The 21,098-nt window shown below is 43.2% G+C and overlaps 1 protein-coding gene across 1 annotated transcript in view; it reads left to right on the top strand.

Annotated features, from left to right (window-relative positions):
• Window positions 1-21,098, top strand: part of MYO7B (myosin VIIB) — a 545,169-nt gene that overhangs the window by 433,163 nt on the left and 90,908 nt on the right. The window contains exons 34-42 of the mRNA XM_082249873.1: window positions 1,973-2,163; window positions 3,573-3,754; window positions 4,973-5,097; window positions 5,207-5,364; window positions 5,576-5,729; window positions 7,531-7,686; window positions 10,501-10,606; window positions 11,280-11,393; window positions 12,266-12,350. Coding sequence (XP_082105999.1) covers window positions 1,973-2,163; window positions 3,573-3,754; window positions 4,973-5,097; window positions 5,207-5,364; window positions 5,576-5,729; window positions 7,531-7,686; window positions 10,501-10,606; window positions 11,280-11,393; window positions 12,266-12,350 — 1,271 coding nt within the window. The remainder of the gene's footprint in view (window positions 1-1,972; window positions 2,164-3,572; window positions 3,755-4,972; window positions 5,098-5,206; window positions 5,365-5,575; window positions 5,730-7,530; window positions 7,687-10,500; window positions 10,607-11,279; window positions 11,394-12,265; window positions 12,351-21,098) is intronic.

The following is a 21,098-nucleotide window of genomic DNA, read 5'->3' on the forward strand; positions in this document are numbered from 1 at the left end:
TGTTTGAACGAACACATGTGAGTGAGAACCGGCGATTTAAATAGCCATCTAGTCCGGCGCTGAGTGATGACAGCTTCAGTCTTAAAGGTGTATGCGCACCTTTCCAAAAGAGAATGGTGGGGCGCATACACTTGTGAAAAGAGTAATTTAGGGTACCAAAGGTACCGGAACATTACAATCTGCGGTCTCAAGGACCAATCTACCATCGTGCTTTACAGTCGCTGGTTTTAATGGCCTGGCCATTGAGACCCAAGTACTGAAGGACAGAGGGTTGTCAGCTTCAGTCATTCCTACCCTTATTAAAGCAAGGAAAGCGACTTCCAGCAGAGTCTATTATCACACATGGAAGACTTATATCGCGTGGTGCGAATCTTTAGGATTTCCTCCACGTACCTATTCGGTGACTCGAATATTGGCCTTTTTGCAAAAAGGGGTTGAGCAGAAACTAGCCTTGAGCACCATCAAGGGTCAAGTTTCAGCATTAGCAATCTTCTTTCAGAAACCTTTAGCTACCAAGTCCTTGGTGCGGAATTTCATCCAGGGGGTGCGGCACCTGGCTCCACCAGTCCGCGCGCCCTTACCGCCTTGGGATCTTAATTTGGTTTTGTCGGTTCTACAGAAACCTCCTTTTGAAAACATCAGGGAGATTCCCTTGCTTACTTTATCCCAGAAGGTGGCCTTCTTGGTGGCTATCACTTCTGCATGCAGGGTGTCAGAACTGGCTGCTTTATCATGCCAGTCCCCATACTTAGTGATTCATAGGGATAAGGTAGTACTTCATCCTAAGCCATCCTTTCTTCCTAAGGTGGTTTCAGATTTTCATCTGAATGAAGATATTGTACTACCTTCCTTGTGTCCTCAGCCCAATCATCATCGGGAACATGCGTTGCATTCCTTGGATGTGGTTCGGGCAATCAGGGTATACCTGAAGGCTACGGAATCGTTCCGTAAGACGGATTCACTTTTTGTGATCACGGATGGCCCCAGAAAGGGGTTGCCTGCATCTGCCGCGACTATCGCCAAATGGATTAGACAGACGGTGATACAGGCTTATTCTATTAAGGGTCGGAGTCCTCTGTTCCCTGTTAGGGCGCACTCCACTCGAGCGCTCAGTACTTCCTGGGCCTTTCGCCATCAGGCGTCAGTGGTCCAGGTATGTAAGGCGGCCACCTGGTCGTCGGTACATACCTTTACAAAATTTTATAAGATTGATGTGATGGCATCGGCGGATGCCTCATTTGGCCGCAAGGTTTTGCAGGCCGCAATTTGAGGAGACCGGAGGTCTACCTCGAGGATTTTTTCTGTTGAAAGATTTTTGTTGAGTCTCATCATTGAGGATGAGCATTGTAAAACTTCTAGTTGGCACCGGTTGGGCCTTCTAGATTGGATTTAATTTCCATTTTTCCCACCCCTCATTTGTGGTACTGCTTTGGGACGTCCCGAAGGTGCTGAATCACCGAGGACTACGTCTGTCAATGAGCGATAGAGAAAAATGGATTTTTGTAAAATCTTACCGTAAAAATCCTTTTCTCTTAGCTCATTGACAGACGTAGTACCCGCCCCTCTGTTTTGGAGTTGGGTTGGGTTAAATTCTCTAAACACTGCTTTGTGACATAACTGATTTGCTGTGGCAGAGAGAGAGAGGATATACCCTCGGGGACTGCCCCTAGGGTGTGGCCAGAGCATTTTATTTCCTGTCTAGTCCTACTCCTGTGGAGGCAACATAACCCGAAGGTGCTGAATCACCGAGGACAACGTCTGTCAATGAGCTAAGAGAAAAGGATTTTACGGTAAGATTTTACAAAAATCCATTTTTTACTGTCGCCTATTGATTATATTTTAATATCAGAAAAAAAAAATCAGTGGAAAAAGATTTGAATAGATAAATATAGACAGAAAGACAATACAATTTGAATATCTCTGTGAAGAACTACTGTAATATCATAAGATTTGTCTTGTTATTCTCTTTTAGGGCTGCAAAGCAGTTTGGTCAGTGCTGTGTTTTAAATACAGTTCGTGGAGAACAATTTGTTCTAACAACACAGAACAGTGAAGAAATCTCTAAGCTGCTTCTTTACTTTGTGGATGGCCTGAAAATCAGATCTGTATATGCGGTGGCCCTGCAGGACAGCCCCCGGACAGCAACAGAGTACAACAAAACAGGCATGAGCTAATGTTCCTCGCTTTGTGAACACTAGGAACAGTAAAAAGCAACATTAAAAAGTATCTAAAGCCAAAACTTCTGTTTTGTTGTAGACAAAGTAGGGAATGGATAAAACCTTTGATGTTTCTTTTTTTCTTTCCACTTCCCATTGGGGAGACTTCCCCTAATTTCCTTTACTTGATGTAAGAGTGAGGGAACGTGATAGTTGTCACTGAAACAGGTGTTTCCACTTCTCTACATTCCTTTTCAGCTATAGTTTAAAACTCTGGACTTTCTCTCAATTTCAGACCCAGTGATAATGATCACCAAGAAAAAAAGAGAGAACAAATCTCTCCTGTGTGGACACAGACAGCAATAAAGACTTAACAGGGGTGCTAACCCTTCCCTACTCCATCCAAAGCCACAAATAAGTTTGAGCTTCATAAACAATTTAGGGGCTTGAACGCTCATATTTTTAGGTAAAGCACATAGGAAAGTACAGTTGTTTTCTGAATTCTAGAGAGATTTTATATCAATAAATAATTGCAATTATTCCTATTGCTATGCAACAATATACAACACTTTGAAAAAGATGTAGCAGTGCAACCACATTAGGAATCCTGTAACCTTGTAATGTGTGCTAGCCAACCAAAATCTCCCTGCCTTTTTTTTTTTTGGAGTGTAGGAGTGTTTCAAACCTTTGGTAGTAGGACTTATAATACAGTTACATATTTTTACATATAAACTTTTTTATATTAAATGTAGCAACTGTCATTATTTCCTCACATTTTTTTTGTCATTAGGTGTTTCTCTAGGAATGTGCAATTTGGGAATGTTTCCTATCAAACAATCCTATAACATTTCTCCTCCAAATTTTTTGTTGGCGACACCTGCTTCTTCCAACATGTAAACAGATATCTGATGGAAAGACTTTCATTGCTTTCCATGTTGGTGGGGAAAGCTGTATTTGCATTGTATTGTTGCTAATGTCATGGGGTCTTCAGTAAGATAAGTGAAAAGGGTCAGCCTATCAGGTTTCATCTACAGTTCATTTAGTGTAGTCATTATAAAGAATAAATTATGATCGGTTTCTAAAGGTTGCAGCAGTTGCTTCTTGCCTTATTGTCTTGCCTTATTGTCTTATCAAATACATTTTTTAAAGAAGGCTTTCTTTGAGACTTTCTTTCTTTGGGTTTTATATAAACACACAAAAGGTAAATTCGCTATTAGCAGATTTTAGATTGTTGGCTGTATGCATCATTTTACCTATTGGAGCATCATTTTTTTATCTGACACATGCATAGGTTTTACATAAGATGACAGAGGATGCAGAATGTGCTCAAAGAGATAGCATTTTTTATTTTATTTTATTGTTCTCTTTACAAACTATCATTATGGTATTAACACAGATATATCATTATTTCCCTAGATGAGCCTGAGCTTTTGAGTTTTCGGACTGGAGACCTTCTGCTGCTTAACAGGAGTCCAGAGTTCCAATCAGGGCACAATTGGATCTTTGCCAAGAATGAGAGGACTGGCAATAGTGGAGCTGTGCCTTTGGATGTCATCCATATTGTACCAAGCCTTAGTAAACCCACCCCTGAGATAATTGTAAGCTTCTGTACAACTTTTTAATATGAAACAAACAGGCTTATTAATGAAAGTGGTAAAGCAGCTGATGATGTTTAGTAGCAAATATAATTCAGTCATATTTCTTGATGAAGTCAAATCAGTGAAAGATGAACTCTGGGTAGTAGTGTTGGTAACCTTTCTTTGTGTTTTAGTTGTACTTTTGAATAACTTGAAATGTACTTAATACAATTCTGCACTACAGATAAGGAAACCAAAATTGGTCATTCATACATGATTTGTCTTCAAAAACCATTTGCAGTAAATATGTGTATGTGTAGAATTGTGCTTTCTTAGTGACACATTCTTAAGGAGCAGCTTCAGCCAACCATTACATAAGACGGTGAACTACTAGTAGTGTTTAAGAAACACTGCAATTGTACTAAAGTCAGAAAGTCCCTTCATCTTTGTTGTTCAAAAAGCAAGTGCAGTCAGTTTTGCTGAGCTTGAAACTAGGTTTTTGGTATAGAGCTACAACATCTTGTCACATGATTCTGTGCTGTGCAGAAGATGGTGTATAACTAGAAACAAACAAAAGAGGGAACACCAGCCTAGTACATTGTCCCACAGCATTTATTTAAGATCAACAAGAATAATACTCACAAACTTGTGACTGAGAGCCGGTTCACACTGGGGCGCCTGACAAGTCGCCTGCCATAGATTAGCACAGGACCGTTCTAATAGGAGCGACAAAAGTCGCTCCGACTTAGAAAAAGGGTCCTGTACTACTTTGGGGCGACCTGGAGCGACCTGCATTGACTTCAATGATATGCACCGCGACTTCACAGGTCGCCCCGGGAAGTCGGGTCGCTCCTATGTGAACCGGCTCTTAAAATCACTCATCAAGCTACTCATATATAACCCAGTAGTCCTGGGTTTGGCACCCTCCAAAGTGCAGTGGGATCTCACCAGGATACTTTATGGCGAATGCGTTTCGAAAGGTAACCCCTCCTTCATCGAAGCCAAAACTTTTGACTCTGATGAAGAAGGGGTTACCTTCAAAAGGGCATTTAATATGAGCCAGTTGATCTGTGCCACACCTTTATTATGGTCACCAGTAGACTATATACAAATTATAGGATATCCTGTAGACTAACCTGGATATTTCATATTGCTGTGTTTTGTTACAAAATGGCAGTTTATATTTTATTTACTTCTTATTAATTTTAAATATACCCAAAATGCCGTTGTCTGTTTCAGCGACTTATTGCAATGTCTCCAGAACAGCGCAAATCAGAATTTGTTAATACTCAATCTGATGACTTTGGTGAGCAAGAAGAGGTGAAGCCATACACTTTGGAAGAATTTGCTATGCAGTATTTCAGGTATTAAAAATAACACCAGAAAAGAAACACAGCATCCACATTGAGATTATATCATAACCCTATATATAAATGTAATTAATTTGATGATGACATTATGTGTACTATGCAGGCCTCCAGAGGCTGAGTCTGTTTCCAGGGCCTTTCTTCAGAGATCGCGAGCTAAGACTCAACTCTGGGCTTACTCTAGGGAGCCCCTCAGACAGCCTTTGCTCAAGAAGGTGGTGGATATGCCTGATCTACGGGATTATGCATGCCAAGCTTTCACTGATATCCTTTCGTAATGCATTCGATCGGTACTAATATAAAGGATATGACCTAGGAAGTGGATTCAATTAAACTTATTTAAAGTTTTTTAAAAGAAGCCTACTGGGAAAAATGTGATGACTGCCTTTGCTCATACACACTGACTTCAATGTTCTTAAAACATTTGCAATATGCTGTTTTTTTTTCAACTTTATTAAACCTTAACATGTTTTACCTATCATGAAGTACATGGGTGACTATCCATCAAAGCAGGCTCGTTCCCCAGTGGAACTTACAGATCAGATATTCTCAGGCCCCATACGTGAGGAAGCTCTAAGAGATGAAATCTATTGCCAGATAATAAAACAAATGACAGGAAACAACAACAGGTAATAAATATAAATAATTGAATGTAAACAAATTAATTGTTGTATAGATATGGGACTATACCTGTCCATCCACCAATAAAAATTCAGACTGTTTAGCTGGGACCAGACAAATTTTGATCAATGTGTGGCTGTCCCTGCTTGAAAGAAGTTAATTGTTTGATCGATTTTTGTCAGGGAACATGTTGGAAAATGTTAGCCGTAGGTGCAGCTGTTAGGATAGAATGTCCCAGCAGGGGTATTTCTTCAACCACCTTGTTTGTGTGGATAGAGCAACCTGTTTTTTGGGGAAAAAAATATGATCAGCTTAAGTTAGTAAGTTAATGAAAACAAGCACAAATGGTTTAAGTTTGTGTGAAAGAGATATTTATTAGTTGCTAGAGGGAGAAATATTGTTCAAAGATAAGAACAAAGCCAACGCCAAGACCTTTTTCCCTTAAGTCGGTAATACCATTAATGTGACTAGAATAAGGGCCTTGGAATATATTTTGGTGAACATGGGAAGACATTCTAACAAATAACTGCACCATTTCCCAAGTTCTCAGAGACTGAACGGCTTACAAATTTGCAGGTAGAAGCACAAATGTTTTGATGGTTTCATTTATATGTCAATAAAACACATCAGAAGTAGCCTATTATCTGAACTTCCCCACCAATGCATCAACGACAGCCTTTGTTTATATCTATGATATTTGGAGCTTTTATACTTATGTAGTATATGTTAGTACTGTGGGCCATATATGGACCACAATTACATAGCAATCAATCCTTGTATACACCAAAAGCCAGCCATACATGGATTGACATGCAGCTGGTTCATCAGAAACTGGCCAAATTTCGATCCATGTGTGGGCACCCTGGTTTTACAGAAGTTAATTTAGCAATCGACTTCTGTACAACCAACCTGTTTAGTTTTTCCTGATTGATCAGTGCCACTGACTATAGCCGGCAGCAATAATCATTGTATTTTAAGGTCGGGTAAGTCTCCCTGCTGTCAGAATACAGTAACTCAGCAGGAATGATTCCCTCATCCACATCGAATGTGTGGATGTTGGATTTGGATAATTTTTTTTCGTCCAACCCGCTGGGTAAAAAAAACAAATGATTTATATATGGACTACCAAACTCCACAGCAATAGCTATGAAAAGAAAGCCCACCACACTCATTGAGTGTTGCTGCTCTCCAGAACTTGAAGGCAAATGTTACAATTATACCATTAGAGAGCCAGTCTACCCAAAACTGTTTTATAACTCCAGACTGGGCCAAACCCCCCATTTTTAAAAAAAATCTGTATACATACCTTTTTCCAGGTGTCTCTGGTATAGTCTTTTGACATTGTGGGTTATGCTGCATTTCTATGCAGAATGTCTTCTTGTAATGACAAGAGAGCAGCAGGCTCTAGTGAGCTCAGGACAGCTTTGTGACATGTTTCCTGGAAGCATCTTTAAACCTAGAAAAGGAGTGGTGCTAGATTGTGAGGAGAGCTCTAGGGGGTGAATTTTGCAGCAATATTTGCTTTTTGAATTCTAACTGGTATAAAGCAATGTATTATTTTATTGTTTTATGTAAACTAAAATTGAGCTTTAATTGTTAGTATAGAGAGCCCATGATGGTTTTAGTAGGTCACTAATAAGGCTATGCATATAACAACGATTATTATTGTTTAGTTTTACTACAAATCGTCCACAGGAAAAATTGTTTTGCCATTTAAAAGTTTTTCTTTCATTCTGATAGTATATTGTACCATCATAACTGTCACCATACCTTTTCAACTGCTGAATGTCAGTTTGTGTTTAATTCCAGCTATAGCATGGCCAGCGGATGGCAGTTGCTTTGGCTCTGTACAGGGCTGTTTCCACCCGGCAAAGTTCTCCTAAACCATGTTCAAAAATTCACTGAGAATCATCGAAAAGAGCCACTAGCCAAGGACTGCCGAACAAGGATGCAAAGAGTGCTACAGTAACATCTGCTCATTTTTATATAGATTTTCAGTGTCTATACTTTAGTATTCTGCGCAGAACTTTACCCATAACAATGCGATAACAATAATGTTCTTTAGCAAGAAACATACATTTTACATTAATAATTATGTTACCAAAATTACTGTGCTGTAAACTGCCTCCAGCATTGTTTCTGTTTCTTCTTGCTGGAGGCTGCCATTTTGCTGAAGCCCAGAGCCCCTGAACAGCAAAAAAACTTTAGGCTGTCAGCAGATCAGGCTCTAACAATTCAGCACAGTGCCTAAAAATAAAGAGCAACTGAGCATGTGCAGAACGAATAAATTTGTTTAATTTCGGATAGATTATATTACTAATTTTGTATAGTTGATTTGTCTCTGAATTTGTTTAGTTTCATTTATTAATTTTCTAACGAATTCCAAATATTCATAACAATTCAAGTTCAGATCGGTCGATACATGATCGACTGGTTCCAATTCTGTATGTAGAAAAGCTGGTTGTTAAGGAGCAGGCCGGGAAGCCGGCTGCCGTATCCATAACAACTGATCAGCTGTCAGTGGGCCTCCCCGCTGAGAGCTGAAATGTAAACAAAAGAATGCCAGCAATAGAAAATTCAGGAAAAAAAAAACAGTGTGGGGTACCCCCGGCCTGGTATAGATTTTAAAGGTAACCCCATGCCAAAATTAAAAAAAAAATGGCATGGGGTCCCTCCAAAATCAATAAAACACCCTTTTCCAAGCATGCAGCCCAACATGCCAGGAAAGAGCGGAGCGAGCGAGCACCCCCCCCCCTCCTGAACTATACCAGTCCACATGTCCTCAACATGGGGGGTGCTTTGGGGCAAGAGGGCTCTGCCCCCCACCCCAAAGCACCTTGTCCCCATGTTGAGGGGGACAAGGGCTTCTTTCCCAAAACCCTAGGCAGTGGATGTGAGGGTCAGCGGGTGGGGGGGCTTATCGGAATCTGGAAGCCCCCTTTAACAAGGGGGCCTACAGATCCCGGCCTTCCATATGAATGAGTATGGGGTACAGACACCTACCCATTCACCAAAAAAGTGTAAAAATAAAGACACAACACAAGTTTTGACAATTCCTTTATTAAAAAATGTAAAAAAATGTCCCTCTGATGTAGATCCATTGTCAATCACGACACCCGCTTCCACCCCCGAACCTGAAAAAAAAGAAAACAAAAACACTCCTGTTGACTGCCTGCTCTGCTCTCTGACATTTCTTAAATAGCTAAGGGGCAGGGTCACCCGATTACGTCAGCGGGTGATTGCGCCCCCTGTGACGTCATTGACCCAGCATGATTGACGATGGCTCTACCCTGGGGACTATTGTTTTATTTTTTTTTTATGAAGGAATTTTCAAAAACTTGTGTCCTTATTCACTTTTACACTTTTTTAGTAAATGGGTAGGGGTACTATGTTCCCCATATTCATTCATATAGGGGGGGCTTGTTAAAGGGGGTATCCAGATTCCCATAAGCCTCCCCGCCTACAGACCCCCACGGCCACCACCTGGGGTTGTGGGGAAATGGCCCTTGTCCCCTACAACATGGGGACAAGGTGCTTGGGGGTGGGGGGCACCTTTTGGGCCCCCCCTGCCCCAAAGCCCCCCATGTTTAGGGCATGTAGCCTGGTATGGTTCGGGTGGGGGCGCTCACTCACCCCCCTCTCCTTTCCTGGGCTGCATACTCAGATAAGGGTCTGTTATGGATTTTGGGGGGGACCCTACTTTTTCTATTTTCTATTACCAGGATTTTTGTTTACATTTTAGCTCTCAGCAGGGAAGCCCGCTGACAGCTGATAAGTCATTGGTTGTTAAGGACATGGCGGCCAGCTTCCTGGCCCACTCCTTAACAATCACCTTTTTTTCACACAGAATTGGAATTGGTTGATCATTTCGACCGATTCCGAATCGTTCTAAAAATTTGGAATTAATTAGAAAACTAAATGAAATGAAACGAATTTCAACTAAATTTGTTACTATTTCATTCAGAGACTTGGATATATCCGAATCTTCAATGACCATAAATTTGACTGAATTTCCATTTGGACCGAAACAAATTGCACTTGTCTATTAAGACAGTGTATTAGTGAATTTTAAACAGTATAGGAACTTTTTTTTTTTTGTTTTGCATAGCTATAACTGCAAAAGGGGCCAGCCTGAAGTGATCTAGCAGGACTTAATTTTCTGACTGAAGTTTTACTTTAATGTGCGCAATGTTTTGTAGTTTAAAATGAGACCTCATTTACTCAGGCATACCTAAGCCTGTGAGCACTGTGTATGCCTGCATGGGAAACACAGGACTACCATGCATTTGCATGCAGGCAGTTTAATTTGTGTCAGTTAAAAAGCAACAACTGCACAGATACAACCACTGCTCCCAATTTTAAATCTGCGTGGGTGCGTGTTCCCGAACTCACGCGGTTTGCGTTCGAGGCCACTTCCCCACACAGATGACAAATTGGCAGTAGCGGCTGTGTCCGTGCAGTTGCTGCGTATTGATTGACATGAATAGAACTTGCTGCACGTGGATGCACAGAACACCTGTGCATTCTGTGCGGGCTAATGCAGCCCGTATGCTTAAGTAAGCCTGTGTGAATGAGGCCTATTACTCTTAATTTTTCATCCATTTAGTCATGAGTAATGTTACACATGCTGTAAATATCAACTATAGGGAACATTTAGGCAGAGAGTTTACAAATGGTTTGATAACTGTGGTCAAACAGTGTTAGGGAATTAAAAAAAAAATAAACTCAAAAGTATGATTTATAAATGTCAGTCCTAACTGTTTATTCTGTGTCTGACAGAACTGGTGTCAGAAAACAACCCCCTCACTTGGTGGAGGTGGAAGCCATACAACAGATGAGCACCAAGATCTTCCACAAAGTGCTCCTGCCAAATGATACAGAAGAGGTATGAGTGCCCTCTGAACACATTTGTAATACCTCAGTGCTTGTCATTGCCTTTGTGTTACCCCCCTACCCTAATGTGTATGTGTATGGTTAGCTTTTGTCAAGGCTTTTTTTCTCAGAGAATAGGTGCAGGAACTCCTCCCTTCTGAGTCACCCCTTAACTCTGTCCCCTACCCACCCCCGAGCACCATTCCTACCCCCACCAGCAATAACAGACTTCCCCCCAGCAACATAGACCCTCTGCGCAAATAGATCCCTTCCAGCAACAGATAGATCCCCTCCAGCAACACTAGATTCCCCAGTTGCCAGCATCAATAGACCCTCCAGCAGCCAGCAACAAAGACCCCTCCCTCAACAATAAATCCCTCCCAGCAACAACTGACCCACTAGCAGCAAAAGACCCACCCTAGCAACAATAAATCCCTATGAGCAACAGAAGACCTCCCCAGCAACAATAGACCTCCATCCTCTGCAGCAATAGATTTCCTATTAGCCAGCATCAATAGACCCTCCAGCACACCCCAGCACCCCTTGCTATTACATACATTCAGTTCTGGAGGTGTCGGAACTGCGTTCCCCTGCGTTCCTGCTGAAAAAAAGCCCTGGCTTTTGTACTGTAAGGCAGCTTTCCTGATCGGTGGAGTTTACCTGAATTTCTCCTGTTTTTCCTCCAGACAATTGAAGCTAGAACACACACCAAGGTGAGAGAAGTTTGTCAGACTATTTCCAGCAAACTGCAGCTAAACTCCTGGGAGGGCTTCAGCATCTTCTTAAAAATAGGAGACAAGGTAAATTTGAAAATATTAATGGTGTCCACATTGTTTTCATACATAATAAATCATATTGATATTAACATAGCGGTTTGGAAGGCAAAATCATCATAACTGTTTCTATAGCATGCAGACAATAGGCTCACTAGATTTTCATTTTTTTTGCAAAAATATTTTACAAAACATCTTTATACACACAACTACAGCCTTAGCAACCTATACGTGTTTCTGTGGACTATGTTTCTGTACATTGATCGAACATTGATCCACCTGCCTAAGTCAGCTTAGGTTTATGGTGAAGTTCCTCTTATTTTTAACACAGAACAGCAGTTTATGAAGAAGACGCTAAGTGTCTAAATAGCTTTTCTAACACCTGCAAACTATGGAATGTCTCATTCAAATGACGCCATAGATGGTGCGATCTTCTTTCCTGCTACCATGCGTTGCATGAAAGAAAATTGCTTGATTCCCTCATCAATACAGTTAGTGTTGATGGGGGAATCCCTCCTGCGGAGCTATTGTGTTTGCCCGCTGGTGGGGGGGAGCACTGGGAGTGATTATTGCTAGCAGCTACATCTGTTGGAAGAAATCGCATGCCAAAAATGCAACATGCTGGTTGGATCAACTTGGGTACATTTAGCCTGTCTTTAGATGGCTTGAATCTTGGCCGGTCCCAGCTAAACTGGCTAAGATTCAAACCATTTATGGCCACCTTAAGTTTAAACTCTGTCAACCTGCTTCTTGCACAGTCATAATTTGGTGTATTCACCATTTTTAGTACTAAACAGTTTTCAGTGAAATGTCAGTATCCCCATTCCATTGGCATCACCTGTCTGGATTTTCAGGAATAATTTACATTATGTCGCCTAAGTGATATTTGTTTGATGCAGGTTATCAGTATGAATGAGCAAGATTACTTCTTTGATTCCCTGAGGCAGCTGAATGACTATATCCGGAAAAGCCGTCCCACTGCAGGTGAGCTAAACACTTGTTTTTTTATTCTAAAGAATTTATCTTGTTGTTTTACTGTTGTATAGAGATAAAAAATATACTACTGAAACCATGCTGCATGTTTTTTCCCATTGAAAAATATATGGTTTAGTCTTAGAAGTTAGTTTACTAAAGACAAATAGGTGAAGGTGCTCCTAAACAGAGAACATCTCACTTACAAACACAGGGGGACTGCCTTGAAATTTGACCGTGTGTGGGGACCGTGGCTGGACGTTCCTGGCCTAGCTCCCACTCATTTAGTCACCAACCGATTCCTGGGTGGGGTTGCCTCCTCCACGTGAGGTTCTGCTGCTGATCTTGTTGACACCCGGAGTGCTTACAGGGGAGAGCAACTCATTGCATGCTAGGTGGTGGATGCCTATATCTGAGGGAGCTCAGTATCTATTTAACTCTACTGGTTAGTGGGGAGGATTCATCTATTGTATTCTGTACTACGTGTGCTGCCGTCATCTCTTGGACCTGTGAGGCGGAGGGGGATTGCTGTTCATTAGGCGTAGATGAATGCATGTCTTCTGTTCAATAGATGTATTACATTGCCTTGTAGCCTCATGCTATGCCGATATCTACCCTCTCTCCCTATTCCCTGGTATTGTTATTATCCTCTGTATGCACGTGCTGAATACTTTTGACTTGTGAGCTGTTGTGCTGTTTCTCTGTTGTTTTCTTTTGTTTTTGTTTTGTATTGTTTGTGACAAAAAAGTTTTCAATAAAAATTATCTGATTAAAAAAAAAAAAGACAAATAGGTGGTTCACTAAGTAAGCTAATTCGCTTTTCAAAAATGACCCAATCCAGTGTGCAAATAGCTTTTTAAAAATCAGTATTTTTGCTTGCACAGGATTACTTTCAATATTTCTTTATTGGGTTAGGAAAAAGTTTGTACAGAGAAAAGTGTACAGCTTCAGTAAGAGTAAATGCTTAACAATAAGCGGTGTTGTACAATAAGAATTTCGACATTACATTCACAATAAGCTGCCATACAATTAGTCAATTGTGTATAAGTTTCACCATTGGATGTGCTAGTGGCTGTAAGAGCCAGTACACTTCGACATTAAAACATATGTAGCTAAACAATTAAAAAAGGGAAGAAAAGAGAGAAAGGAAATGGACAGGGCTTGCACAGGATTAAATAATAGAAGTCAGCAGAGCTTCATGCCATTCACTAAGCTAAGAAAAAAATATTTAAACTGCCTATTTGCCTATAATTCAATCCCTAAGTATCAAAGTGTTCCTAATGTATTCAGAAACCGGTTCCTCTATATCACATAGTTGTCATACACAGTGGATAAAGCAACTTATTTATCTCCTGACCGTTAATAAGTGTTATAAACATGCCCAAAGAAAATCTTATCAAACATATATGTAAATTTGATACTGAAGTACTTTCCTCCACCGAATTGCACATGTTCAGCAGCTAGCATTCACATTTATTTGCTTTTGACTATGTTAAGAAAATAATTTATACCTTTATACACATGAAAAAAGTCCATACTACACCTGTATAATGCCTGACATACATCTAAAAAAAATGCTTTAAAATCGTCAGGAACACACGTCAGGAACTCTGTGAATACAAGCTAAGTGATTAGAGTGAGTTCTGTAGTGCTAACCCCGCAGGAGCCACTTGAGTAATGGTGGTACCTCATATCCCCAAGAACAGACTCAACTCCACTGGCACACCTGGTAATATGTGAGTGTATGACAGAACATACAGTACTCTGTCACCTGGTTGCAGATTTTGTGCCCGCACCCTGAGGTCAAAGTTTCTTATGTTTCTCTGCCCTCGGGCATCTGAGGCAGCTTGGGCCTTCTCATAGGCGGTCTTTACATTTTTCCTCAGACGATCCACATATCCTCTATAAGAAGTTACTGAGGTGTGATCTAGGGATGTGCCAAATGTCAAGTTGACTGGCAGTCGAGCCTCCCATCCAAGCATCAGTCGATAAGGAGAATAACCCATAGCATCATTCGCTGTACTGTTATAGGCATGCACAATGGCAGCTATATGTTTGCTCCAATGCTGCTTCTGTTCTAAATTCAGAGTCCCAAGCATATCCAGGAGAGTCCGATTGAATCCTTCTGGCTGAGGATCTCCCTGGGGATAGTACGGGGTGGTTTGTGACTTCTTGATGCCCAGCATATCTAAAAGTCTCTTGATGAGGCAACCCTCAAAGTCTCTCCCTTGATCGGAGTGGATGCACTGAGGCAGACTGTAGTGCACAAAGAACTTCTGCACTAGGATCTTGACTGCAGTGGATGCTTGCTGATCCTTTGTGGGAAAAGCCTGGGCGTACCTAGTGAAGTGATCAGTCACTGCCAGGATATTTCCCTGTACACTCAATTCAGGCACCAAGCACAGAAAGTCAATGCACACCGTGGGTCCTTGGCTCTGAAGATGGCCCATTGGGGCAGCTTGATGAGGCAAAGTTTTCATCTGTATACATCTAAAGTATGAGTGGCAGTAGCCCTCAACTTCAGCCCGCATGCAGGGCCAAAAGAACCGGCCCCTCACCAGGTTAAAAGTCCTATCGGGGCCCTAGATGGCCATAGTTGTCATGGAGAGCAGCCAGCAATGTCTCTCTATGCTTCTCAGGTAGAAATAACTGCCATTTCTCTTCGGAATCACCAGAGGGGCCCCTTCGGTAGTCATCTCTGTTGCACAGTTGCAACCGATCCCACTCTCTATGAAGCAGACAAGCTTCCTTTGGGGTGTTGATGAGGAGCAAATCAGGACGCTGGCTCTCCCCAGCCTTTATCACTGGACAGCAAAGAGGGTCTTCCATCTGTTTTTTTTTCTCAAGTCTTTCTTGGAGAGCTTGGATAGTCCTTCATCCCCAACCTGGGTAATGTTGCAATAACCCATGGGAACTCCGCTGCAGAAACTCCAATTTCTTACACCCTTGATCCACCTCCAGCTCTGTACTCTGCACCCAGACAAAGAACTCGTATACCTTCAAGGGGCCAGCTGGATCCATACTTCCAAAGAGTCCTCAGGACCATGAGGCCTTCTTGACAGGGTGTCTGCGCAACCCCTGGACTGTATTTCAGACTGAAATTGAATTCAGACAAGGCAGACAACCACCGATGACCAGTGGCGTCCAACTTGGCGGTAGTGAGGATGTATTTGAGAGGATTCTTGTCTGTCTTGATCACAAAATCTGCTCCATATAGGTAATCCCTCAGCTTATCCACCATTGCCCACTTCAAAGCCAGAAACTCGAGTTTATGTGTGGGGTAGTTCTTCTCTGTAGGTGCTAGACTCCGGCTCACATAGGCGACTGGGCGCAGGCAACCGTCATGCTCTTGATATAGTACACCGCCTAACCCTTCGCCTGGCCTCGACATGTAGCTCGTATGGCTTGGTTGGATCTGCATAGGCCAGGACTGGAGCAGATGTCAGGCTCCACTTTAAATTTCTAAAGGCCTCTTCGCACTGCACAGTGCACTGTTCTTGAATGGACTCTCAGGGTCTTCTAGGCCCTCCAGCTGGTCTGACAGGTTTTGTTTGGACTGAGCCATCATCTTCCTCTTCAGTCTTCAGTAGTTCATTGAGTGGGTGAGCTATTTTTGCGAATCCTTCATGATGAATGATCTGAGATCGGTCACATTGGTAGGCCTTGGCCAAGAGGTGACAGCTTCCAACTTCTAGGGGTCGGTGGCCACTCCTTCAGTGGACACCACATGGCCAAGATAGTTTACCGAGGGTTGATAAAATTGTCATTTTTCAAAAGATAGCTTCAGCCCTTCGTCCTGAAGTCTCTTCAACACCTTCTCCAACACCTTCTCAACACCTTCTCCAAACGCTCTTCGTGTTCTTCCAAAGTCAAAGACGATGATGTCATCCAGATACACCAATACTTCAATCAAGTTCATATCGCCCACCGTCCTTTCCATCAGTCTTTGGAAGGTGGCTGGAGCGCCAGACAGACCCTGAGGCATCCAGTTAAATTTGAAGAATCCCACTGGGGTGATGAAAGCTGTCTTCTCCCGATATTCAGGGTGCATAGGGATTGGTAGTACCCACTCTTCAAGTTCAGTACGTGGAACCATTTTGCCCCTGACAGGCTCTACAGGGCATCTTCTATCCTAGGGGTGGTATATTGGTCAGGGATGGTCCTCCGATTTAATGTCCAATAGCCGATACACAGGCACAGGGATCCAGTCATCTTCCGTACCACCACTATCGGCGAAGCGTATGGACTCTGAGACTCTCGGATGATACCTACTCTTTTCAGTTCTGCGAACTGCTGCTGCAGGTCTTCCAAATCCCCCATAGGGATCCCTCGCACTCATTCCCGGAATGGCATATCCTCCTGAAGGTTTGTCTGGTGGGGGACACTCTTTGCACAACCCACGTCAAACTCATTCTTGGAGAATGCGATCTGCCATCTCAGTAGCTGATTCTTAACATTTTTCTTCGATTTAGGTGGCAAAGGAGTGTTCTTCGGGTAGAACTCCTCCACAGGGATTCCATCCTTTGCTCCCCCACCAAATCAGACTGTGAAACTGGGGTGGATTCACTTGACCTAGCAACATCTGAGCCGGCATCTTCACTGGATAGGTCATGATATTACAGACACTGACTGAGACCTTCGCTCGACTTCTATGAAGCGGCTTAGTTAAAACCACCTCTGGGATTATTTCCAACCCTGTCTTCTTCTTGGCCATCCGCTTCAATGACACTGAAAGGACCTGGGTACCCTCAACTGAGTTTGACAGTGGCTGGCAGACAAATCACTTCACCAAGCTGTAATACCTTCTCACACTGATCCAGGTGTCATATCTTCCCTCCCCCCTCAACTGGGGCCTTCTGCTCTTGTTCTAGGTGCTGGTAGGCTTGTCACAGCATGGGGTGTACATCGGTAGTTGAAGTACTAAGTTCCAGAACCAGAGGTGTCAACAGCCTTCGGACAAGATCTGTATTTGTCCCTTTGATCAAAGAACTCTTGCTGGCCCCAGGTAGGCAAGGGCAAACTACTGCCAGTGTGTCAAACGTCTCCATCTTTCTAGCTACAGGGTCAAAGGTCAGTTTGATTGGTAGATAGCCATCGTAAGGGAAACTATGGGTCCTAATTCCCCATATTTCTAACTCCTCCAACTTCTGCAATGGCAGGTGCTTGAGGTGTCTGTCCTAGAAGTCTCTGTAGAGTAGGGTCACTTGAGCTCCAGTATCCAAAAGGGCCTTAGTATAAACTCCCTCTACTTGGATGGAGATAACAGGAGAAGGTCCGACTAGCTCAGCAGAGAACCTGTAGGAAGAGTTTGCTTTGGCCTTCTCTATAGCCTGTATCCGTGCCTCCTTTTTTGCAAAAACTTTGATCCAGTTGGAGTCTTCTTTGATTTCTGGGGGTCCAGTGTGCATTGACTTCAGGACGCTGGGCAGCTCTGTCTCAAGGGGAGTGGAACCCTGGGTCGCTCAGAGGCAACAACAGAATTCCTTTGTAAGGTTTTGGGCTTCCGCCACTGTCTCCTCATATCATTGGCTTTGGAGCTGGCTACTGTAGATGGGCACCCGGTTTGCTCCTTCACTGGAGCCCTCTGGAGTTTCCCGCCAGCTTCTGGCGCTTGGCTTTAGACTTCACCGGGCTCGGGCACACCCATTGGTAGTGTCCCACTGCTCCACAGTTGAAGCAGAATCTTTGGTTTACTGGTTTTCTCATCTGGGTTACTGGAGAGTTAGAGGATTTATTGGACTCTGGAACTTCTTCATCGGGTGTAACAGTTGGTCTAACGGCCAGCAAAGCCATCATCACTATCAGTTGCAATACTTGAGTCTTAAGGAGCTAAACCTCTGGGTCACTATCTGCGGCACTGGCCACTCTTATCCCGACCACAGGTTCTGACCTCTGGTTCTTCTTTTTGTTTTCCAACATGGCCTCTTCCTCCCGGACAATCTGGATTAGATCTGGGTATTTCAGGGTGGCACCATCTTGTGGAGTTCTTAACAGTAGAGTGATGAGATCCAAGGGCTGGGCACCCCTCAAGACTAGCTGGGCTCTGACTTCATCTAGTTTCAAGTGGTCTACTATGCCCTTCTTCAACAAGATCTGGTGTATAATTTTGTCTAAACGCCTCATGTAATCAGACAGTTCCTCTCCTTTGTTTTGATAAGTGTGCTCCAACTGATACATGAGATCAGAAACTTTCTCTGTATGCCCAAACATATTTATGGGTCTTAGGGATGTCGCATTCATCCAAGGCTTGTGTGGCCTGATCCAACCACTATTCAAAGTTGTCCTCTCCTGTGGGCACGGGTCATCTCCCTGAGAAAACTCTGAGCTTCCGATACCCATTTCTTGAGTATGTTGGAGTGTCTTTCTGACACTTTGACACAAAGTCCCCCAGGGCAACAAAGAACTCTGGCCCAATTGTGGCCAAAGATTGCGAGAAAGAGACTTCTTCTTCTGCAGCCTCAGCTTGACTGGAACTTGCTGGACTCATGTCTTTTGTGTTTAGCTGGGTTAAGCGAGACTCAGTTTTGTTGGCCAGTTGCACACTGGCTCCTCGAAAACTGTCAGGTACTCCTCGTTTCCAGTCTAGCAGAGCGTGAGTGTGGGAAGCTCCTCGGTCGGGTCTAACATCAATCACCCAGACCTTCCTGTCTGGTGACAACATCTTCACTGCCTGGCTGATTTGCTCTTCAGTCCAGGTCTCCCCAGGAAGTTCAATTACCACACTAAGCTCTGGTTGAGTGCCTTCTTCAGCACTGCACGGGGTTTCAGCAATGGGGTCCATCTCGATACTGTTAGGGGTGCTGTCTTGAGGTGTTGATTGCAGAGTAACTGTAAAATTCCGAACGAGCCCCCACGTGTAACGCTACCCTCGTAGGAGCCACTTGAGTAATGTTGGTACTTCACTCTGCTTCCCAACCCCAAAAACAGACTCTACTCCACTGGCACTACCTGGTAATATGGGAGTGTATGACAGAATAAATACACACAAGTTGTAGTGAACTCAAAGAGTATTTTTTCCTTGGATTCTCTTAGAAAGAAGGATAGGAAAGCTAATAAAATAGTAACAGGTTGTTACTATACTTTACATGAGAAATTACTTAAAAGTAAACCAATATTCGTATTCATGTACAATCTGGCTAAAGGGGAATCCCTGGCCGGCCTATAATACCTATATCCCAGCAAGATATGAAGTAATCTAGATACCAGTAACGTGCCCCCCCTTTAAAGCAATTATATAACAATTTTCTACTTGCAAAGCCTTGCTAGGATCTTCGCCCGCAGTTGGAGCTCATAAACTAATGATTCCCAATGTGGCACAGTGTGTAACAAGCAATGCAGAATAGCTGATTCTGATTTTAAAAGATCCTGTGGCTGATCCAACTGTAAAGTGTCTGTGTTTAGTGTAACTAAGAACTGTTGTAACTGTGGTTTGAACTCTGAGCAGGTGCTCTCTCACCAAATCCTGATGTTCATCAATGAGAGTCCTGGAAGAACAGACAATGGCAATCCTCCACGCTGCGAGGCTCTGAGATGGCTGCGCTCTGCTGTCTCAGTGAGTCCAGCCGACTCCACGATCAGCGATGCTGCAGGGATGTCTGCGATGTAGCGATGAACATCTGTCCTGCCAGGGCTGAGTCTACAGGCAGATGGGTAGTGTGCAGTAGGCTGCAGTCTGCTATCTCTCTCTCAGCACAGCAGACTAATGTGCACAGGATGGACCCCGGGAAGCAAGAGAAATGGGCCTGTTCAGCAGATCCCTTTTTAGTCTCCCAAGATGCTCTCCTGTAATCAAAGGCTTTCTGGGAAATACAGTTCTTAAACAATCCAGCAATATAGTCATAGCCTTACAGAAGACTGCAATTCCCACGATGCCTTTCTTCCAGTCTCACCAGTATGATGTATGAACCCTGAGACATACTCTAGAGGGATACAGAGACAGTCTAAAGGAGTAGAAAGTAAGTCTGCTTTATCAGATAATGGTAGCCCGCTACAGTTCAAAAATATTTATTCTACTAAAGTCGGTTCAACAAAATCAATAGGTCCAGTTGATGCATTTTGGGGGCAAAAATATCCCCCCTCTCCTCCCATCAGGGCCTTTGTTGAATGCCAAATCGCTACTTGGTGGAATTAGTTGGATAATATAATTGTGGTACTTAAATTCACAGGAACAATCTTTGGCAGCTAGCGCTTCTCGCATTCTGCATACAACACAAGCTCTAGTGAAAAAGGCAGCTTTAGGCCCTTGAAACACTTTGGCTGTATCTGTCAATCTTGTTAAAATGACTTTATTGGGGGGGGGGGGGGGGGTCGTAGCCGGGATGTAAGCCAGACAAACATGCAGGCTGTGAGCTCTGAGACCATCTTTTCTTTACTCCTGATGAGCGATAGATTCCTCCTTTTAGCGCACAGCTATTTGTTCCCCAGCCAGCTAGGGATGGATCCAGCCGCACATGATGTCCTCCAAGGGCCGGAGGAAGCCAGCCAAAGCTCCAAAGCGTCAGAGCACTTCCAGAGGACGGGCCTCCTGTCCGGCCGGGCGCTATCTTGCCTTCCTCAGACAGCACAATAGGTCACCACTCTCTGCATGTGGGTAAGTCTATTGCATCCCCCATGGCTGGAACAGGTGAGTCACTGCCTCATTCTGCTCCTGCTTCACCTGCAGCCATAGATAAAGAACAGGAGGTGATCATTAAGCTGATCCTGGTAGCCATAGAGCGGTGTAAAGCTGTCCTTATGCTATGCATTGAGCAGTTAGCCTCT

Source organism: Pelophylax lessonae (genome assembly GCF_965119305.1).
Source record: "Pelophylax lessonae genome assembly, chromosome: 3".
Taxonomy (NCBI): domain Eukaryota; kingdom Metazoa; phylum Chordata; class Amphibia; order Anura; family Ranidae; genus Pelophylax; species Pelophylax lessonae.